At 44.2% G+C, this 18,655-nt stretch overlaps 1 protein-coding gene across 1 annotated transcript in view; it reads left to right on the forward strand.

Moving 5' to 3' along the window:
* DZANK1 (double zinc ribbon and ankyrin repeat domains 1) overlaps nt 1-18,655 on the forward strand; it is a 67,638-nt gene that overhangs the window by 37,354 nt on the left and 11,629 nt on the right. Inside the window, 7 exon segments of the mRNA XM_047771621.1 lie at nt 3,468-3,632; nt 5,496-5,619; nt 5,622-5,702; nt 12,118-12,221; nt 14,127-14,201; nt 16,550-16,646; nt 17,366-17,463. Coding sequence (XP_047627577.1) covers nt 3,468-3,632; nt 5,496-5,619; nt 5,622-5,702; nt 12,118-12,221; nt 14,127-14,201; nt 16,550-16,646; nt 17,366-17,463 — 744 coding nt within the window.

Raw genomic sequence — 18,655 nt, forward strand, 5'->3', positions numbered from 1 at the left:
CCGTGAGCTGTGGTGTAGGTCGCAGACACAGCTGGGATCCCACATTGCTGCATAGGCCTCAGCTGCAGCTCCAGTTGAACTCCTAGTCTGGGAACCTCCATGTGTTGCAGGTGCAGCCATAAAAAAAAAGGGAACAGTGGTACTTTGTATTCTTGGTGTGATTTTGTTGATAGATTTAAGTAAATGGCCAAGCAAAAGATTTATTTTCTCAGACATTCTGGACTTTTTATGTAAATAGTAAAATAGTTTAAATTTCCTTTATTAACTGTCAGTGATGAAATTGTTTCTGTGTCACACCTATCAACAAAACTGTTTGAGGAACAAGGACAAAATTGAATTGTTTTTGAAGTTGTGTTTCTGGCTGAGTGGTACATCAGAGTGAGCGTATTTATCATTGAGTAACACAGTGCCATCAAAGTACCAATGCATAGAAGTAACAACCTGGTAACTTTTTCCCTTGGTTTAGCCGCCTTAATATGAATGGGGGTAAGATAACTTTTCTTTCTTTAAGGCAGTGGTATATAAAAATCAACTTGAAGAGTAGGTACATTTAAATGAAAGGTCTGAAGGCTTTGTATTTAGAAATCCAGATTGGCAAATTTTATATAAAAACCCTGTTCCCTGTCTTTTAGCAGGCTAAATTGAAATTAAAGTCTAAAGCAAAAGCTTGCAAAGGGTTTCTCCTTTAGTTTATCCCAAGGAACCTCCTCTAATTGTACATTAATGGGGTGAGGGTGAGTTTCATGCAAAAAGGGTCTTCTTTCTCAGAATCTGTGGATGTTGGGGGGCTGGTGTGGCCTCTTTTTGGATAGATGTCTGCTTTAGAACAACAGAGCAGACCCTGAAGTAAAACAGGATACAGCTGGGCCCATAAAGTTATCTTTGAGGGGCATTCCTGTTGTGGCTCAGTGGTTAACGAACCCGATTAGCATCCATGAGGACGTGGGTTCGATCCCTGGCCTCACTCAGTGAGTTAAGGATCCGGCATGGCCACGAGCTGTGGTAGGCTGCTCAGATCCTGTGTTGCTATGGCTCTGGTATAGGCTGGTGGCTACAGCTCTGATTAGACCCCTAGCCTGGGAACCTCCATATGCCTCCGGTTTTGGCCTCTAAAAAGACAAAAAAAAAAAGTTTCCTTTGAGGAAAAATTACCCTTCATAAGTGTTTTCCATAGTGTGTGCATTCATAGAGTATGTGACATGTAGTATTCAGTTATCAGTTATTTACTGATTGATTCATTCATTCGGTAACCACTTAAATGCCTGCCATGTGCCAGGGCCCCAGGTACTGTGCCAGTGGGGAAAAAAACGTGCAGTGCTAGTCCTTTCCCATAAAGACATCAGGATCTGGTGGAAAGTAGGATGGGAAGGGAAGGAAGCTGACACACGGACCCTGACCTGTGCTCAGTGTTCCTATATACTTGATTCCAGTTGACCATCTGAAGCCCCTGGGGAGGAAGCTGTTGTATTGAAGAGGCTGATGGAGCTGTGGATAAAAACCAGGCTTTAGAGTTGGGCAGCCTGGGTTCAAATCTTGGGTCTCATCCTCTTTGGGCCTCAGTTTCTCTCCTCTGTAAAACAAAGAGAATGATGGCAGCCACATCCCAGATGGTTTGCTTTGAGGGGGCGGGGCAGCACTCAGAACAGTGCCTGTGCATAGTAGGTCATCACCTGGCCCTGGCCCCAACTGTCATCCCCATTTATGTGATGAGAAGATCTCTTACTCAGCAGTAGTAGCCAGTTAGTAGCAGGAACAAAGACTTGAATCCAGGTCGGCCTGTAACAAAGTCCCAGGAATTCTCATGAAATAATCCCATCTCCCTCCCCCAATAACTCATTCTTTCATGTGTTGGGAGTGGGAAGTAAATTCACATTTCCAGATGGAAACCAGACTCCAAAGGGTAGAGGCTAAGCCTCCATCGTGACCCCTGAGGTAGCCCAGCTCTCCTTACCCAGTTCTCTGTTACTGTCCTGGCAATGAAGGGCAGCGGGCTTGCTGCCTTTGGTATTCAGGGTTCTGAGGGACATCAAGTGGTGTGAGGCCCACCAGTTCCACTCCCTTTCGGTGAAGGAATGGGTGCTCTTTGTTCTCATTTTTTAATTGGTGAAGCTTATCATAGTTTTACTCTTTGGGACAAAAATACTGTATTTCCATGCACCGGTCTGGGGCTTTCTTCTCTCCTGGATTGAGAGGTAGGTTGCAATTTGGCAGGAAGCTTGCTTCTGTGATTGGTGTGGAGCCATGGTAGGTGTTTTCAAACAGCTTCTTCCTGCCTCACAGCCACCCCAGAGCCAGCTCCTCTCCTCCCACAGTCTTGCAGAAATCACTTCTTGGGGCTTGGGTACTAGCATCTGTTTACATAAGAATCTGGAGACAGAGGCAGTTAGTTCTCTCAAACTGAGAAGGTCTCTCATTGCTGTTTTACTTTGCCTTCCTTTGAGGTTAAGCCTTTTCATTCATTTATTGACTATTGGTATTTCCTCTTTTATTAATTTTTTGCTTATAGTTTTTTTGGCTGCCCAGTAGTTCCTGGGCCAGGGATCAGATCTGAGCCACAGTCTCAGTCTAAGCCTCAGCTGCAGCAATGTTGGATCCTTAACCCACTGTGCCAGGCTGGGGATTGAACCTGCATCCCAGAGCTCCCAAGATACTGCCAATCCCATTGCGCTACAGCAGGAACTCCTGCTTACCTTTTTAATAAAACGTCTGGAGCTCCTGTTGTGGCTCAGTGGGTTACAGACCTGACTGGTATCCATGAAGATGCAGATTTGATCCCTGGCCTCACTCAGTGGGTTAAGGATCCGCTGTTGCTGTGTCTGTGGTGTAGATCAGCAGCTGCAGCTCCAATTCCATCCTCAGCCTGGGAACTTCCATGTGCCCCACCTGCGGCCCTAAAAAGCAAAGAAGCAAAAAACAAAACACCACCAAAAAAATCCAAAATGATTGAGTCAGTGTGGTAAATAATGCAAAAACTTTCATGTGAAAAGATAGTTTCCCTTCCTGTCCTGGACCCAGGGCTCCTGTCCCCAGAAGTAATCCCTGTTAGCCAGCTTCTGAGGTCATCTTTTAGCCATTCACCACATTCATGAGTAAACTGCTGGTTGAATATGGACACTGTCCCAATTCTTTTTACCTTGCAATGTGTCTTGTCAGTAAGCTCATTTTTTTCCAGTAGCTTTATAACATTCTGCTGTCTGGATATACCCTGGAGTGAGTAGGCCATCCCGTAGTGCTGGACATTTAGGCTCTTTCCTGTTATTTCCTCTAAAACCACAGTTCTGCTGACAATGACCTTGAATACTGCGAACTGGTCTATCTGTAAATTCTAGAAGGTAGAATTGCAGGGTCAGAGGGTATAGGCATATGCTCTTTTGATGACTGCAGATTGTATAGGATGGGCATAACTCATGTGGGAAGATTATGTCTCTAATATTCATGAAAATAGAAAAGTATTTTCTGTCCTTTAGCCTGGCACTCCTACCTGCTACTCTGTTTGCTCTAAATGTGGGGCCAGCAATCACCCATCTGCCCAGTTCTGTGGCTCCTGTGGTATTTATGTGAAGTCCTTGGCAAGACCAAGCATGGAGAACAGCCTGGCTCCCGCTGCTGGAGAACCTGGCCTTTTTGCTGAGGTGAGACCTCCCCCGAAGGAGGAGCTGGTGGCTGGGAAGAGGTTGTGACTCTGAGTTTGTGTTCTCTTCCCTGTGAACCAGCCCAGGGGAGGAGAGCCAAAACATTGAGACCTTTCTCCTGGACTTTCAGCTGTGTGTGTAAATAACCTCAACCAACTTATGTTTTAAACACTCTTCAGTGACTTCTTCAGAATTCAAGGATGCATAAATATAGATATGCATTTATCTATAGTAAATCGAGGTCTAATTGCATTTGCAAAGCAGTAGATGTAATGTCATCATGGAGTTTTAAAATATATGGGATAGAATGGACTTCTTGACTTTCTCTTGAATTGTCTCTTTGTTTTTTTTTTTTTTTTTTTGCTTTTTAGGGCCACACCTGCGGTATATGGAGGTTCCCAGGCTAGGGGTGGAATCAGAGCTATAGCTGCCAGCATACACCACAGCCACAGCAATGCTGGATCTGAGCTGCATCTGTGACCTTCACCACAGTTCACAGCAATGCCAGATGCTTAACCCACTGAACAAGGCCAGGGATTGAACCCACATCCGCTTGGATATTAGTTGGATTCATAACCCACTGAACCGCAATAGGAACTCCTTGAATTGTCCCTTGAAGTTCTCAGGTAGCACACTAAGAACTTCCCCCCTGCTCTTTCATGTTTGAGAAAACTTAAAATGGGCACATAAAATTGCTTTTGCCATTCATGACAACTGGAGATAGTTGAGAAAAATCTCACAAGATTATTTTCAGAAGGACTTAATTTCTAACCAGCTTCATGTTAGCCTTTTATGAATTTCTAAACTACAGAAAGACTTTTCAGGTTTCTTTTTACCTTTTCATTAGAAGAATTTATTTTAAAAATTTTGTTTTCTTTTTACAGCCACACCTGCAACATATGCAAGTTCCCAGGCTAGGGGTGGAATCAGAGCTGCAGCTGCAGACCTACACCACAGCTAGGCAACATCAGATCTGAGCCGCATCTGTGACCGGTGCCACAGCTTGCAGTAACACAGGATCTTTAACCCACTGAGGGAGGCCAGGCATCAAACCCTCATCCTCACAGACACTATGTCAGGTTCTTAACCTGCTGAACCACAACAGGAACTCCAAGAATTTAAAGCTTGATAATTGTTAGAATGAAAGTGCATTCAGCAGCTTTGAATTCATCCGTAGGGTGTTCATGCTTTCTTAACACAGAATGAACAACATACAGATCCTGGGACTACCAGTAACCCAGGTGACAACCTTTGTGCAAATGAGACAGGGTGTTTTTTTCCTCAAGACACTCGACTCCTCTCTGTTGGAAATTGATTATAATTTACTAATTTTGTTATTATTTTCTTTTATATATCAGAAAAATTGTCCTAATCAATATGCAAATAGACGATGTCCACCATGTGAATGTTACCCCTTTAGATGCAATGCGGTTGTGCAGTGCGCAATGCACGCAACCTTACGTGGTGGTCCTTTCCAGTGCCTGGCCTAGATACTGGAGAGTGTCTCAGAGAAAATGTTGGTGCCCAGTTGAATGTGAATGGGTAGTAAAGTGTATGCTCCACTAGACTGCAGAGGATAGATTTCCTCCAGGCCTCAGGTGGCAGGACAGGGAATATCAGTTGATTTGCTGAATTTGAGACAATCTGTGGACAAGGGAGTGAGCTGGCTTCATGGATCAGGCTGGGAGTTTCTGGGAAAAACAAGCAAGGAACATGAGGTAAGGGCCAAAACCCCCTTTTTTTAGTTCAAAGTAGCTTTGGGGAGCTACTTCTGATTAGAATTGTGGGGTTTTTTTGAGTAAAAAGGAGAATCGATTAAATTAATATTATTGTTTTTTAATGTTTTCTGCCTTGCTCGCGTAGCCTCGATCTGCCTGGCAGTCCCTCAGTGTTACTTTGCCCAGAGCTGATGCTGGGACCAAGAAGGACACAGGCACACAGACCACTGGCCTCTTCTACCCATCTGGGACGCTGCTGGCGAAAAAGAACTGGAAGTGGCCTCTCAGAAGCAGAGGCAGGAGAAAATGAGCGACCATAAGCCTCTCCTAACAGCCGTCAGCCCAGGAAGAGGTGAGACACCCTCTGCTCAGGAGGGAACTCTGTCTTTCTCTAGGAGAAAATCTCATTTTTTTCCTTCCCTTTGATTTTTTTTTTTTTTTTTGGTCTTTTTTCTTTTTTCTTATCTTTTCTAGGGCCGCACCTGCGGTATATGGAGGTTCCCAGGCTAGGGGTCCAATCGGAGCTGTAGCCGCCGGCCTACCCCACGGCCACAGCAACGCCAGATCTGAGTTGCATCTGCAACGTTGCTACACCACAGTTCACGGCAACACCGGATGAGCAAGGCCAGGGATTGAACCCACAACTTCATGGTTCCTAGTCGGATTCATTAACCACTGAGCCACGACGGGAACTCCTCAATGCATTTTTATATGTAAGAAGTAAGTGCCTTTATTTTACTTTTTTCAATTTGTAAACCAGACAGCGCATAAGGATTTCTACCACTCGTGTAGAAATGTTAGTCTGTCGTTACTACTGCCTGCCATTATACCTTTTTTCATTGTGGTAAAATTCACACATGTAAAATTCACCATCTTAACCATTTTATTTTTTATTTTTATTTTTGTCTTTTTGCCTTTTCTAGGGCTGCTCCTGCAGCATATGGAGGTTTCCAGGCTAGGGGTCAAATTGGAGCTTAGCTGCCAGCCTACACCACAGCCGCAGCAACGTGGGATCGAGCCACGTCTGCGACCTACACCACAGCTCACAGCAACACCGGATCCTTAACCCACTGAGCAAGGCCAGGGATTGAACCTGCAACCTTATGGTTCCTAGTCACATTTGTTAACCACTGCGCCACAAACGGGAACTCCTATCTTTTTTTTTTTTTTGTCTTTTTGCTATTTCTTTGGGCCGCTCCCATGGCATATGGAGGTTCCCAGGCTAGGGGTCGAATCGGAGCTATAGCTACCGGCCTGCACCAGAGCCACAGCAACGTGGGATCTGAGCTGTGTCTGCAACCTACACCACAGCTCACGGCAACACCAGATCGTTAACCCACTGAGCAAGGGCAGGGACCGAAGCCGCAACTTCATGGTTCCTAGTCGGATTTGTTAACCACTGCGCCACGACGGGAACTCCCATCTTAACCATTTTAAAGTATACAATTCAGTGGCATTTAGGATGTGAACAGTATTATACAGCCATCACCACTCTATTTCTGGAACATTTTCATCACCCTGAAAGTAAATCCCATTCTCTTTAAGCATCACGCTCCCAAAGTGTTTAATCACCACTCATCTGCTTTCTGTCTTTTCTGAACTTAGAAGTGGAGGCATGTAGTACATGGGCTTTTGTGACTGGCTTCTTTTACTTAGTATAATATTTTCCAGTTTTGTCCATTAGCACATTTTCAGTACTGTGTTCTTTTTTTATATCTTGGTGATATTCTGCTATATGGATATGTGACATTTGTTGGTCTGTTCATCAGTAATGGACATCTGCGTTGTGTCCACCTTTCGACTGTTAGGAATAATGCTGTTTTGACCTGTAATGTATAAATTTTTTTTCGTGGGATGTTTTCATTTCTGTTAAGCGTGTACATAGGAGTGCTGTTGCTGGGTCAAAGGGTAAAGTTAAACATTATATTTAACTTTTTGAAGAACTTCCAGATTGTCTTCCAAATGGGCTGCACTGTCTTTCATTCTGACCAGCACTGCATGAGGGTACTGATTTCTCCACATCCTTGGAGAAACAGTTATTACCTGACTTTTTCATTGTAATCATCCTCGTGAGTGGTATCTCAAAATGGTTTTGATCAGCGTCTCCCTGATGTCTGATGATGTTGAGCATCATTTCATCTGAACTGTCTAATTCATTAGTATCCAGTTGTTTGTAGTATTCCTTTTTTTTTTTTTTTTTTTTTTTGCTTTTTAGGGCCACACCTGTGGCATATGGAGGTTCCCAGGCCAGGGGTCCAATCAGAGCTGTAGCTGCCTGCCTGCACAACAGCCCCAACAACGCTAGATCTGAGCCGCATCTGTGACCTACACCAAAGCTCATGGCAACACTGGATCCTTAACCCACTGAGCGAGGCCAGGGATCGAACCCGCGTCCTCATGGATGCTAGTTGGGTTTGCTAACTGCTGAGCCACGACGGGAACTCCATATAGCATTCCTTTTTTAAATGTCCATACCTGTGGCATATGAAAGCTCCTGGGCCAGGGATTAAACCCGAGCTGCAGCTATGAACTACACCACAGCTGTGGCAGTGCCCAATCTTTTAACCCACTTTGCCACAGCAGGAACTCATATAGAGTATTCCTTTATCATCCTTTTTATCTCAATAAGGTTGGTGGTATTAGACCTATTTAATTTTTGATTCTAGCAGTTTGAGTCACTTCTCTTTTTCTTGGTAAGTCTAGATAAAGATTTGTCAATTTTGTTGATAATTTAAGGAACCAACTTTGGGCTTTGCTGATTTTTTTCTATTGATTTTCTCTTCTTTAAGTTCCACTCTGATCTTCATTATTTCCTCATTTCTTCTTGCTTTAGGTGGAGTTTGTTCTTTTTCTAGTTTCTCAAAGTCAAAGGTTCAGGTCTTTTTTTTTTTTAGGTGAAATTATTATTATTTATATATTTTTGGTTCAGTTTTTTTTTTTTTTTTTAAATTGTCTTTTTGTCTTTTCTAGGGCCGCACCCACGGCATATGGAGGTTCCCAGGCTAGGAGTCCAGTCGGAGCTGTAGCTGCCAGCTTACGCCAGAGCCACAGCAATGCCAAATCTGAGCCACATCTGCAACCTACACCACAGCTCATGGCAACGCCGGATCCTTAACCCACTGGGCAAGGCCAGGGATGGAACCCGCAACCTCATGGTTCGTAGTCGGATTCGTTAACCGCTGAGCCACGATGGGAACTCCTGGTTCAGATCTTGATTTGAGATCTTTCTTATTTTTTAATGTAGGCATTTACAACCATAAATTCCCCTGTGAACGTTGCTTTTTTTTTTAGTGTGTTGTATCTTCATTTTCTTTCAACAATGTATTTTCCCTTGTGGCTTCTTCTTTGACCTGTTGGTTGTTTAAGAGTTATTTAATTTCCAAATATTAATGAGTTCCCCAAATTTCTGTCTGTTTTTGATTTCTAGTTTTATTCTCTTGCAATCAGAAACATACTTTGTATGATTTTAATCCTTTTAAATTTATTGAGACTTGACATGGCCTGACATAAGGTCTATCCTGGAGAGTTTTCCAAGTGCCCTTGAGAAGAATATATATTCTGCTCTTTGGGGGTAAAATGTTCCACAGATGTCCATTAGGTTCAGCTAATTTAGAGTGCTGTTCAAGTGATCTGCTTCTTGTTGACCTTTGGCCTAGTTTTTCTATCCATTTTGAAAATGGGATATTATGGTGTCCAACCATTATTGCTGAATTGTCTATTTCTCCATCATTTCTGTTCATTTTTGCTTCATGTATTTTGGTGATCTGCTGTTCGGTGTGTATGTATAGTTGTTTATAATTGTTATACCTTCCTCATACCTTTTTATCATCATAAAATGTCCTATTTTGGAGTTCCCGTCGTGGCGCAGTGGTTAACAAATCCAACTAGGAACCATGAGGTTGCGGGTTCGGTCCCTGCCCTTGCTCAGTGGGTTAACGATCCGGCGTTGCCGTGAGCTGTGGTGTGGGTGGCAGATGCGGCTTGGATCCCGCATTGCTGTGGCTCTGGCGTAGGCCGGTGGCTACAGCTCCGATTCAACCCCTAGCCTGGGAACCTCCATATGCCGCAGGAGCGGCCCAAAGAAATAGCGAAAAGACCAAAAATAAATAAATAAACAAATAAAATAAATAAAATAAAATGTCCTATTTTTATCTAATAACATTTTATTTGGTCTTAAAATCTATTTTGTCTAGTATTAGTGTAGTCCAGCTTTCTTATGGTTGCTGTTTCATGGAATATATGTTTCCATCTTTTTACTTTCAATCTGTTTGTACCTTTGAATCTAAGTATGTCTTCTATAGATAGTCTGTCATTGGATCTTTTTTTAAAAAATCTGGTCTAATAATCTATTTTTTGATTGGGTTTAATTCATTCACATTTAATATTATTACTGATAAAATTGGATTTATGTTTTCACTTTTGCTTGTTCTTTTCTAAATGTTATATTTTTGTTCCTCTGTTTTTCTTTACTGCTTTCTTTTGTGTTGCATATTCTCTAATGTAACATTTTATTGTTTAGTGATTATTTTCCGCATATGTTTTGAACTATTGCCTTAAGTGGTTGCTCTAGGGCTTACTTTATAATCTTATCAGAATGTGTTTCAGATTTCTAGTAATTTAATTCCAATAAAATATAGAAATACCACTCCTATATAGTTCTATTCTCTTTTCTCTCACCCCCTTTTTTTTTCTTGCTTTTTAAGGCCACACTGGAAGCATATGGAAGTTCCCAGGCTAGGAGTCAAGTCGGAGCTGTAACTGCCAGCCACAGCCACAGCCACAGCCACAGCCACAGCAATGTGGGATCCAAGCTGTGTCTATGGCTTATACCACAGCTCACAGCAACCCTGGATCCCCAACCCACTGAGGGACCAGGGATCAAACCCACATCCTTATGGATACTAGTTGGATTTGTTTCTGCTGCACCGCAATGGGAACTTCCTGTAGCTCTCTTCTTTCTTCCTGCTTTTATAGGTATATATAAAATACTACCTGTTTATGTATGTTACATCAATATATATTATACACTCGACAAAACACTATTATTTATTACTTTATATTTCCTTAGGTCTTTTAAAGATGCTGAAAGAAGAAAGAACTACTGTTGACCCTTGAACACCATGAGTTTGAACTGTGTAGACAATTTATCCACAGATTTTTTTTCACTAAATTCATGCTCCAGTACTACATGATCCACAGTTGGTTGAATCCACGAATGTGGAACCATGTATATGGAGCACCACCAACTGTAAATTATATACGGATTTTGACCACACAGAGGGTTGGTGCCCCAACCACCATGTTGTCCAAGGACCAACTGTCTTATATATTAATGGCTTTCGTTATTTTAGCTTTTTTCCTCTTCCTATTTCTAGTTCTCTTCATTTACTCCTGTGTATTTGAGCTACCATCTGGAGTCATTAATACTGGTATAACCCAGTAATACTCTGTTCCCATCTACCTCCTCTGTGCAGTTATTGGCCAATATATTACATTTCTGTATGGCATAGACCAAGTTTTATAATTATATACATACCATTTTATGAATTTCTTTTTATATATTTGTTAAAAGAAATACGCATTTATAATGTCTTTTATGATTATGTAGTTATTTTATCAGTGCTCTTTGTTTTTTTGTGTGTGGATTCACATTACTGTCTGGGGCCATTTGCTTTGAGCCTGAAGAACTTTCTTTAGTGTTTCTTATAAGGTGGATCTGCTAGCAACGACTTTCCTCCGTTTTTTAAAATCTGGTAATGTCTTCATCTCACTTTCATTTTGAAAGATAGCTTTCCCGGGAATAGCTTTCCTGGGAATAGAATGACAGGGTTTGGGTTTGTTTTTTTTTAAGCTCTTTGAATATGATATGTCTTCTGGCCCCTATGACTTTTGGTTAGAAATCTGCTTTTAGTCTGTTGTGGATCCTTTGTGTGTGATGAGTCACTTCTCTCTTGCTGCTCTCAAGATTGTATCTTTGGAGTTCCCATTGTGGCTCCATGGTAATGAACCCAACTAGTAACCATGAGGATGTGGATTCGATCCCTGGCCTCACTCAGTAGGTTAAGGATCTGGTGTTGCCGTGAGCTGTGGTGTAGGTCGCAGACACAGCTTGGATCCCGTGTTGCTGTGGCTGTGGTGTAGGCTGGCAGCCGCAGCTCCAGTTCTACCCCTAGCCTGGGAACCTCCATATGCCATGGGTGCGGCCCTAAAAAGCAAAAAAAAAAAAAAGAAAAATTTTTATCTTTGTTTTCATCTCTCTCTCACTGCTTTTTTTTTTTGGCCATATCTTCATCATGTGGAAGTTCCCAGCCAAGGATTGAATCCACACTGCAGCAGTGATCCGAGCCACTACAGTAACAGTACTGGTCCTTAACCCTCTGTGCCACAAGGGAACTCTGTTTTCGTCTCTTTGTTGTTACTGCTGTGGCATGGGTTTGATCCCTGGCTCAGGAACTTCTATGTGCCGCAGGAGTAGCAAATAAATAAATAAATAAATAAATAAAAGAAAAAGACCCTATATGTGGCGATCAAAATATGTATTTTAAAAATTCTATACTATCCTATGATTATTCATATGTTTAAAAAAAGCTGGGAGCAAAAACGCAGCTTATTCTAGTACACAGCCGAGGTTCAGTAAGTAACAACCATCACAGAGTCTGGCAAAGAGAAGTCGGCTTTCTGAGAATGCGTGTGTTACATGCTAGTACTTTCCTTTCTACACCTCAGAGGAGTCATCCGTGTGATCGGGTTTCTCTCTCTCTCTTTAGGATACTGGAGAAAACAGGTGGACCACATTGCCGCTCACCTCCGGTCTTATGCTCAGAACAACCCTGAATTCCGGGCCTTGATTGCAGAGCCCAGGATGGGAAAGGTGGGTGGCCTCTGAGTGGAACTTCCGCTCCAGAGTGTCCCATGGGGTCTGGCCGAGGTCACCCCTCGGGCTTTCCCAAAATTGCACTTTGCTTGCCCTGCTCTGCCTGCTCCCTCACTGTCCTCCCCACAAGCGCTAAGGAAACCACTTGTACATGTCTTGTCTCAGGGTCTGCGTCTGGGCACCTGACCTAGGACCATAACTTGGGAACCTGTCATGCTTTCAGATGCCTCCTGCGGTGGGAATTCTGAGGGTCAGGGCTTAAAGAGTAATTTAGTCCAGCCACACTGTGCACTAAATCCTGCCCTACAACTAGTGGTCGTAGGAGTCACCAGTTACTCCTTAACTGCGTGTGCCCATCATCTCTAGTCCTCATAGCAGACCTGTAGGTAGCAGTAGCACCACTCTGGCAGTTTGTAAAACATGCCCACACGTTCTTTGAGAGCCTTCCCTTCAGAGGGTGGAATCTGTGTCCCCTCACCTTGAACCTGGGTGGGCTGGTGACTGCTGGACTAGCAGACCCTGGCGGAAGCGGTGCTTTGGGCCCCCGAGGCTGGTCACGCAGGCCACGTGCCTTCCTCTGCGTGGCGTGCCCACCTCCCGCACTCCGTCGTGGAGCCTGGCCACCCTGCTCTGAGGGGCCCGTGGCTGCACCGTCTGCAGCCCTGGCCAGACCCAGACCTCGCATCGTCCAGGCTCAGGAGCTAGGCAGATGAGTGACACGACTCTAGGTCGGTCCAGCCCCCAAGTGGAGCCACCTCTAGCCATTGGAGTCCTTCCAGCTGAGGCCTCCGATGTGGAGCAAAGACAAGCTGTCCCTGCTGTGCCTTCAGAATCCGTGAACGTAATACAAAGGGGGTTGTTCAATGTCGCTAAGTTTGGGCAGCTTTTACCTGGCAGTAGAAAAGCAGAACAAGCCTTATTTGACACCCAGGGAAACTGGCTCAGAGAGATTCAGTGACCTGTCCAGGACTGCACTCTGGGTCTCAGGGGATTCAGGATTTAGAGTGGGTCCAGAGGACATTGCTGTTCTAGAAAAACATCTGTGAGGAGCCCTTTTCCTCTGTCAGGAGACTAGAAAGAACCTTTAAAAGTCAGCCTCCGCCACCCCTCCTCTGCCACCAAGTAGGCCAACATGGAAACTGTGTCACCGTCAGGTATTGCTCAAGTTCCTTGGATAAACTGTTTTGGTGGTTAAATGATTCTTTGGCCTAATCTAGGGGTCTGCCACCTATGGCCTGTGAAACAAATCCAGCCTGCCACCCAGTTTTGTAAATCAGGTTTTATTGACTCACAGCTGTGCTCATTCACTTATTGTCTGTAGTTGCTTTTGTGTTCCTATGGCAAGGACCACATGGCCCATGAGACCCAACATATTTACTATCTGATCCTTAAAGCATTTTCTGAGCCTTGTGATCTGAATTCCTCTGGCTACTTAGAGAGATGGCTGCTCAATTGAATACTTGGCACTTGATCCCAAGGCCTGCCCCCTCCCCCGCCCCCCTTTCCTCTCCAGGACACCTTTTTCTTGGTGATGACATGCAGACATGTGGCTCGATTAACGTGTCTCTTATAGAAAGTATAAATGTGGATCTTGCTTTCTTAATCTCGCAGTTTCTGCTCTTTGGAGTATTTCTTTTTTTATTTTATTTTGTAATGATTTTTATTTTTTCCATTATAGGAGTATTAATTTCATTTCTAATTAGTGGAATTATGGATAAGGTTGGATTTGTCGGCCATTTTCCTATTTGTGTTCATCTCGTTTTTGTTTCTCTTTTCCTGTCTTCTTTTGTGTTAAGCCTTTGATTACATTTATAGTTTAGCATCTCAGAGTTTCTTGGCTGTGGCTCAGGGCATTGAATCCCACCCCACATTTGTAAATTCTCTCTAACACTTTTTTACAAGCTTATCTCTGCTACTGTCCATGAGGATGGCTATGAAGTCAGCATCAGGCTGAATTACATTCAAGTCTCAAACAAGGTGAGTAAAAACCATCAGAGGTTGTTCATTTGAGAATTGACTGACCCAGTAAATTGTAGCTTGTAGTTTATTGAAATGCTTCTGCATAATCCATGGAAAGGGAGAGTTTCATGCAGTTTCATAGCTTTAGGTAAATAACTGACCTAAACCTCAAAGAAGCCAACTTTAAGGCACATAAAGGTGCAGTAAGAACAGGAATTTTCAGGAGTTCCCATTGTGGTACAGCGGAAACTAACCTGACTAATATCCATGAGGATGAGGGTTTGATTCCTGGCCTTGCTCAGTGGATTAAGGATCCGGTGTTGCTGTGACCTATGGTGTAGGTTGCAAATGTGGCTCAGATCCTGAGTTGCTGTGGTTGTGGTATGGGCCAGCAGCTGGAGCTCCTATTGAACCCCTAGCCTGGGAACTTCCATATGCTATGGGTATGGGCCTAAAAGAAAAAAAAGCAAAAAAAAAAAAAGAACAGGAATTATCACCCACCCTATTGGTCCTCTCAGGCTTATTTATACTCACTGAGGTCTGATTATAGACGAAAGACTGACAAAAATGTTTGCTGATATGTACTTTGACCTGTTTGCCTATAAATATAAGCCAGATTCTGTGGGCATGTCTCCCTTGATCTGCCCTCTTGTTTGGCAACAGAAACACTGCCGCAGAGCCCGTAAGTGTGTGTGACAGATGTTAACTGATTGATATTGGCAGCTTTAGTTCCATTGGACAAGAAGTCACAACAATACAAAAGGATAATTAGTGGATTGAGAAGATGAGCGAAGAAGGCAGGGGGAAAGAGGGAACTCAGCAGCGCCATGACCCGGCAGGTGCTCCTGGTGCCTCCAGAACTGGGGTTTCATGGGCCCTGCCTGACACTCGGGGAGCCTGGGGGTGTCCAGCATGAAAAAGCACATGAACCGGCTTTGAAACCAAGCAAAGCACTAAATGCCGTGTTTTGGTTGAGTGGCTGCAGCAGAGCTTGGGCCAGGCAGGTGCTTTAGGAGAATGGGACTGAGGCACACAGGACAAGGCAAGGAGGGGCTGAGTGACAGGAAAGTCTAGCTGTAGCTGGATCCAAGAGGAGCTCTAGAGTGTGAGTCACTTGACACACCTGTCCTCAGTTGAGGCAGGGGTGGGGGCATCACCTCTAGGGAATAAGGGGGGGCAGCTGAGAGCTGTTAGCATCCAGTGCAACAGCTGGGAAGGTTACACTGACCAGTTAAGGGAAACTAGGTGGGTACCACGAACAGCTGCAATATGCTGTCTCTCAAGTGGAAGTGGGAGAGGTGTCCCCAGGATCAGTGTGCATGTGTTCTTATTGTTTTTTGGCCACGTGCATGTGACATGCAGAAGTTCCTGGGCCAGGGATAGAACCTGTGCCACAGCAATAACCAGAGCCACAGAGTTCTCACTGTGGTGCAGCAGGATTGGCAGCATCTCTGGAGCACCAGGATGCGGGTTCAATCCCTGGCCTGGCACAGCAGTTCAGGATCCAGCGTTGCTGCAACTGTGGTGTAGGTTGTAACAGCAGCTTAGATCTGTTCCCTGGCCTGGAAACTCCACATGCCATGGGGCGGCCAAATAAGAAACAAACCAACCAACCAGAGTCATTGCAGTAACAACACCAGATCCTTAACCCGCTAAGCCACCTGGGAACTCACAGTATGTGTTTTTTCTTAGCCTGTGTGTTCTGTGCTCAGGAAGAAACAGATGGTTCCTCAGGCAGGTCAGGCAGCCTCATGGCTGCAGGGGGGCAGAGGGAGGCTGCAGGATGCTATGCTGTGGAATCCATCCAGATGAATACAGACTCTGGGTCTGGCCTGTGTATCATCTACTCATTTTATAGACATCCATTTAACCCCGTTTTACTTCTATAACCTCTTTGAGGCAGAGCATAATATTTCCACTTTATTGACAAGGAAACTTGAGTCTCTGAGAAGTTAAGCAGCTTGCTCCTTCCAAGGTCCCTAAGCTAGTGGCAGAACCAGGCAGTCTGAGCCTCTCCATCAGGCCTCCCTAATTCCAAGGGTTTTAAGCAGGAGAAGGACACAGCTACTTATTAGTTGTGTAAAGGTGCTGGGGCAACCACAGGAGAGGTGGGCTGGCAGGAACCTGCTCCGAGGCTGTTGCAATGATGTCAATATAAGACAAGGGGCTAGACTGAGGGGTCATTTCAGAGGCAAAGTGGACAAAGCCTCACGTGTGTTGAGGGAGGTGTCTGGAAGAAAGGCCAGGTGTCAGGGGTAGACAGAGATGACAGTAACAAAAAGAGGGGCAGCTTAGCAGAATGATTCTTTCTGCTGGGACCCGGCAGCCTCATCATTCATGGTGCTTGAATTTTTTTCACTGGCCAGAACCTTTACCTAAACAAGGCGGTGAACTTCAGTGACCACTTTCTGAGCAGTGTCACCGAGGGTGCAAACGGCCTGTATGGCAGCAGGTCCAGCTTGGGTGAGTTGTACTTTTCCAGCGACTTCAAAACAGTTGACCAGTTATAGATGGATGTGGTTAAGAGAGTAAATCCTAAGAGTTCTCATCATGAGGAAAAAAAATTTTTCCTCTTTAATTTTGTTTCTACATGAGATGATTATGTTCATTAAACTTACAGTGATAATCATTTCATGGTGTATGTTAAGTCAAATCATGATGCTTTCACCTGAAACTCATATGGTGCTATATGTCAATTATATCTCAGTAAAACTGGAAGAAAAAGTAATAATTAAAAAAGAAAAGCAAAACAAACAAACAAAACAGTTGGCCAAAAACAGCACACTGACTTGGCAAGAATGGCAGAGAATTCCTTAAATTTTCCAGTCCAGCCACATATCTCACTCTCACGTTCCATCTGTGTTATTCTTCTGGCCTCCCTGAAGTCAGGGGTGAGACCTTTGAAGTCTTTCACCGGAATTAGGGAGATAAAATTGGGGAAGGGGTGCTCACTAGGGCCTGAAAACTGTAGTCCGTTTTATTCTCTCTTCTTCCACCCATCATCTGGTTTTGGACCAAGAGGAACAGCTCCAGTTCCTGCCAGGTTTCATCAAATAGACATTTCTATAAAAGCCTTTTTCTCCCTCTGACCTCTTGAGAGGGGCATGGTGGGAGAGTGGCTCTTTACAGGAGGGGAGTGGCGGCGGGGGGCATCATTTTGGTCCTTGACTCTGTTGTTGCAGTGAGTGACTATAGCCAGAGCCCCTCGGACGCCGCCGAAAAAGTCACAAGGTCCAAGAATTTCAAGACCAAAGCGTTTCAAGAAAAGCAGCAGCTTACAGTATGTTTACACCTTGATCTTTATCACTGTCTTCTTCATTCTGTGTATTTAATGTTTTTTATGTTGAGACTTTTTTTGTTGTTCTTTTTAGGGCCGCACCACAGCGTATGGAGGTTCCCAGGCTAGGGGTCAAATTGGAGCTGTAGCTGCTGGCCTATGCCACAGCCATAGCAATGCAGGATCTGGGCCGCATCTGCGACCTACACCACAGCTCATGGCAACGCCGGATCCTTAACACACTGAGCAAGGCCAGGGATCAAACCTGCATTCTCATGGATGCCTGTCAGATTTGTTTCTGCTGAGCCATGATGGAAACTCTGAGACTGTTTTTTAAATGGACGAATATTTGGGTTGTGATAATGGTTGTACAACTATAAATAATAAAATTCATTGAGTTAAAAAAAAGGAAAAAGGAGTTCCTGTCGTGGCGCAGCGGAACGAATCCGACTAGGAACCATGAGGTTTTGGGTTCAATCCCTGGCCTTGCTCAGTGGGTTAAGGATCCGGTGTTGCTGTGAGCTGTGGTGTACATTGAAGACGAGACTCGGATCTGGCATTGCTGTGGCTGTGGTGTAGGCCAGCGGCTACAGCTCCGATTGGACTCCTAGCCTGGGAACCTCTGTATACCGTGGGTATGGCCCTCAAAAGGACAAAAAGACAAAAAAAAAAAAAGGAAAAAAAATGGATGAATACTTTTTTATTTTCTGTTCCCATTTTTCTAACAGTTTTTATTTTATGGAAGCAGAATCTTTTAAAAATCTCTCAAGATGATTCATTGAAATTATTGTAAAGTTCTCCTCAGTTTCCCCAATCACCTCTGTTTCCTCTGGGGTCAATTCTATCTGTTCATCTTTCTCTTTCTTGCCTTTGGTTTGTTTCAAATATGTGATGACCCTTGGTTGTCAGGTCATATTGACAAATGAAGGTCTGGTTGAATTGGCACAGGAGCCCAGCCTGGGTCCCCAGCACGAGAATGTGGGCTTGAGGTCTGTGTGGGTGGAGGGCAGGTGGGCTGGGAGTCCCTGACTTTGTAGGAAGGTCTTTCCTCTGGTACTGAGCAGGGCGGTGTGAATATTCTGGTGTTTTTTCCATTCCTTCCCGGCTCTCCAGACCCTTTCCATGCCTGTCATAGAGGCCTGGGCTCTGTCCTTCTCGGACCCCAGTGCTCCCAGTAGAAGCCTTTGGTTGGGCT

This window comes from Phacochoerus africanus, chromosome 3 (genome assembly GCF_016906955.1).
Source record: "Phacochoerus africanus isolate WHEZ1 chromosome 3, ROS_Pafr_v1, whole genome shotgun sequence".
Taxonomy (NCBI): Eukaryota; Metazoa; Chordata; class Mammalia; order Artiodactyla; family Suidae; genus Phacochoerus; species Phacochoerus africanus.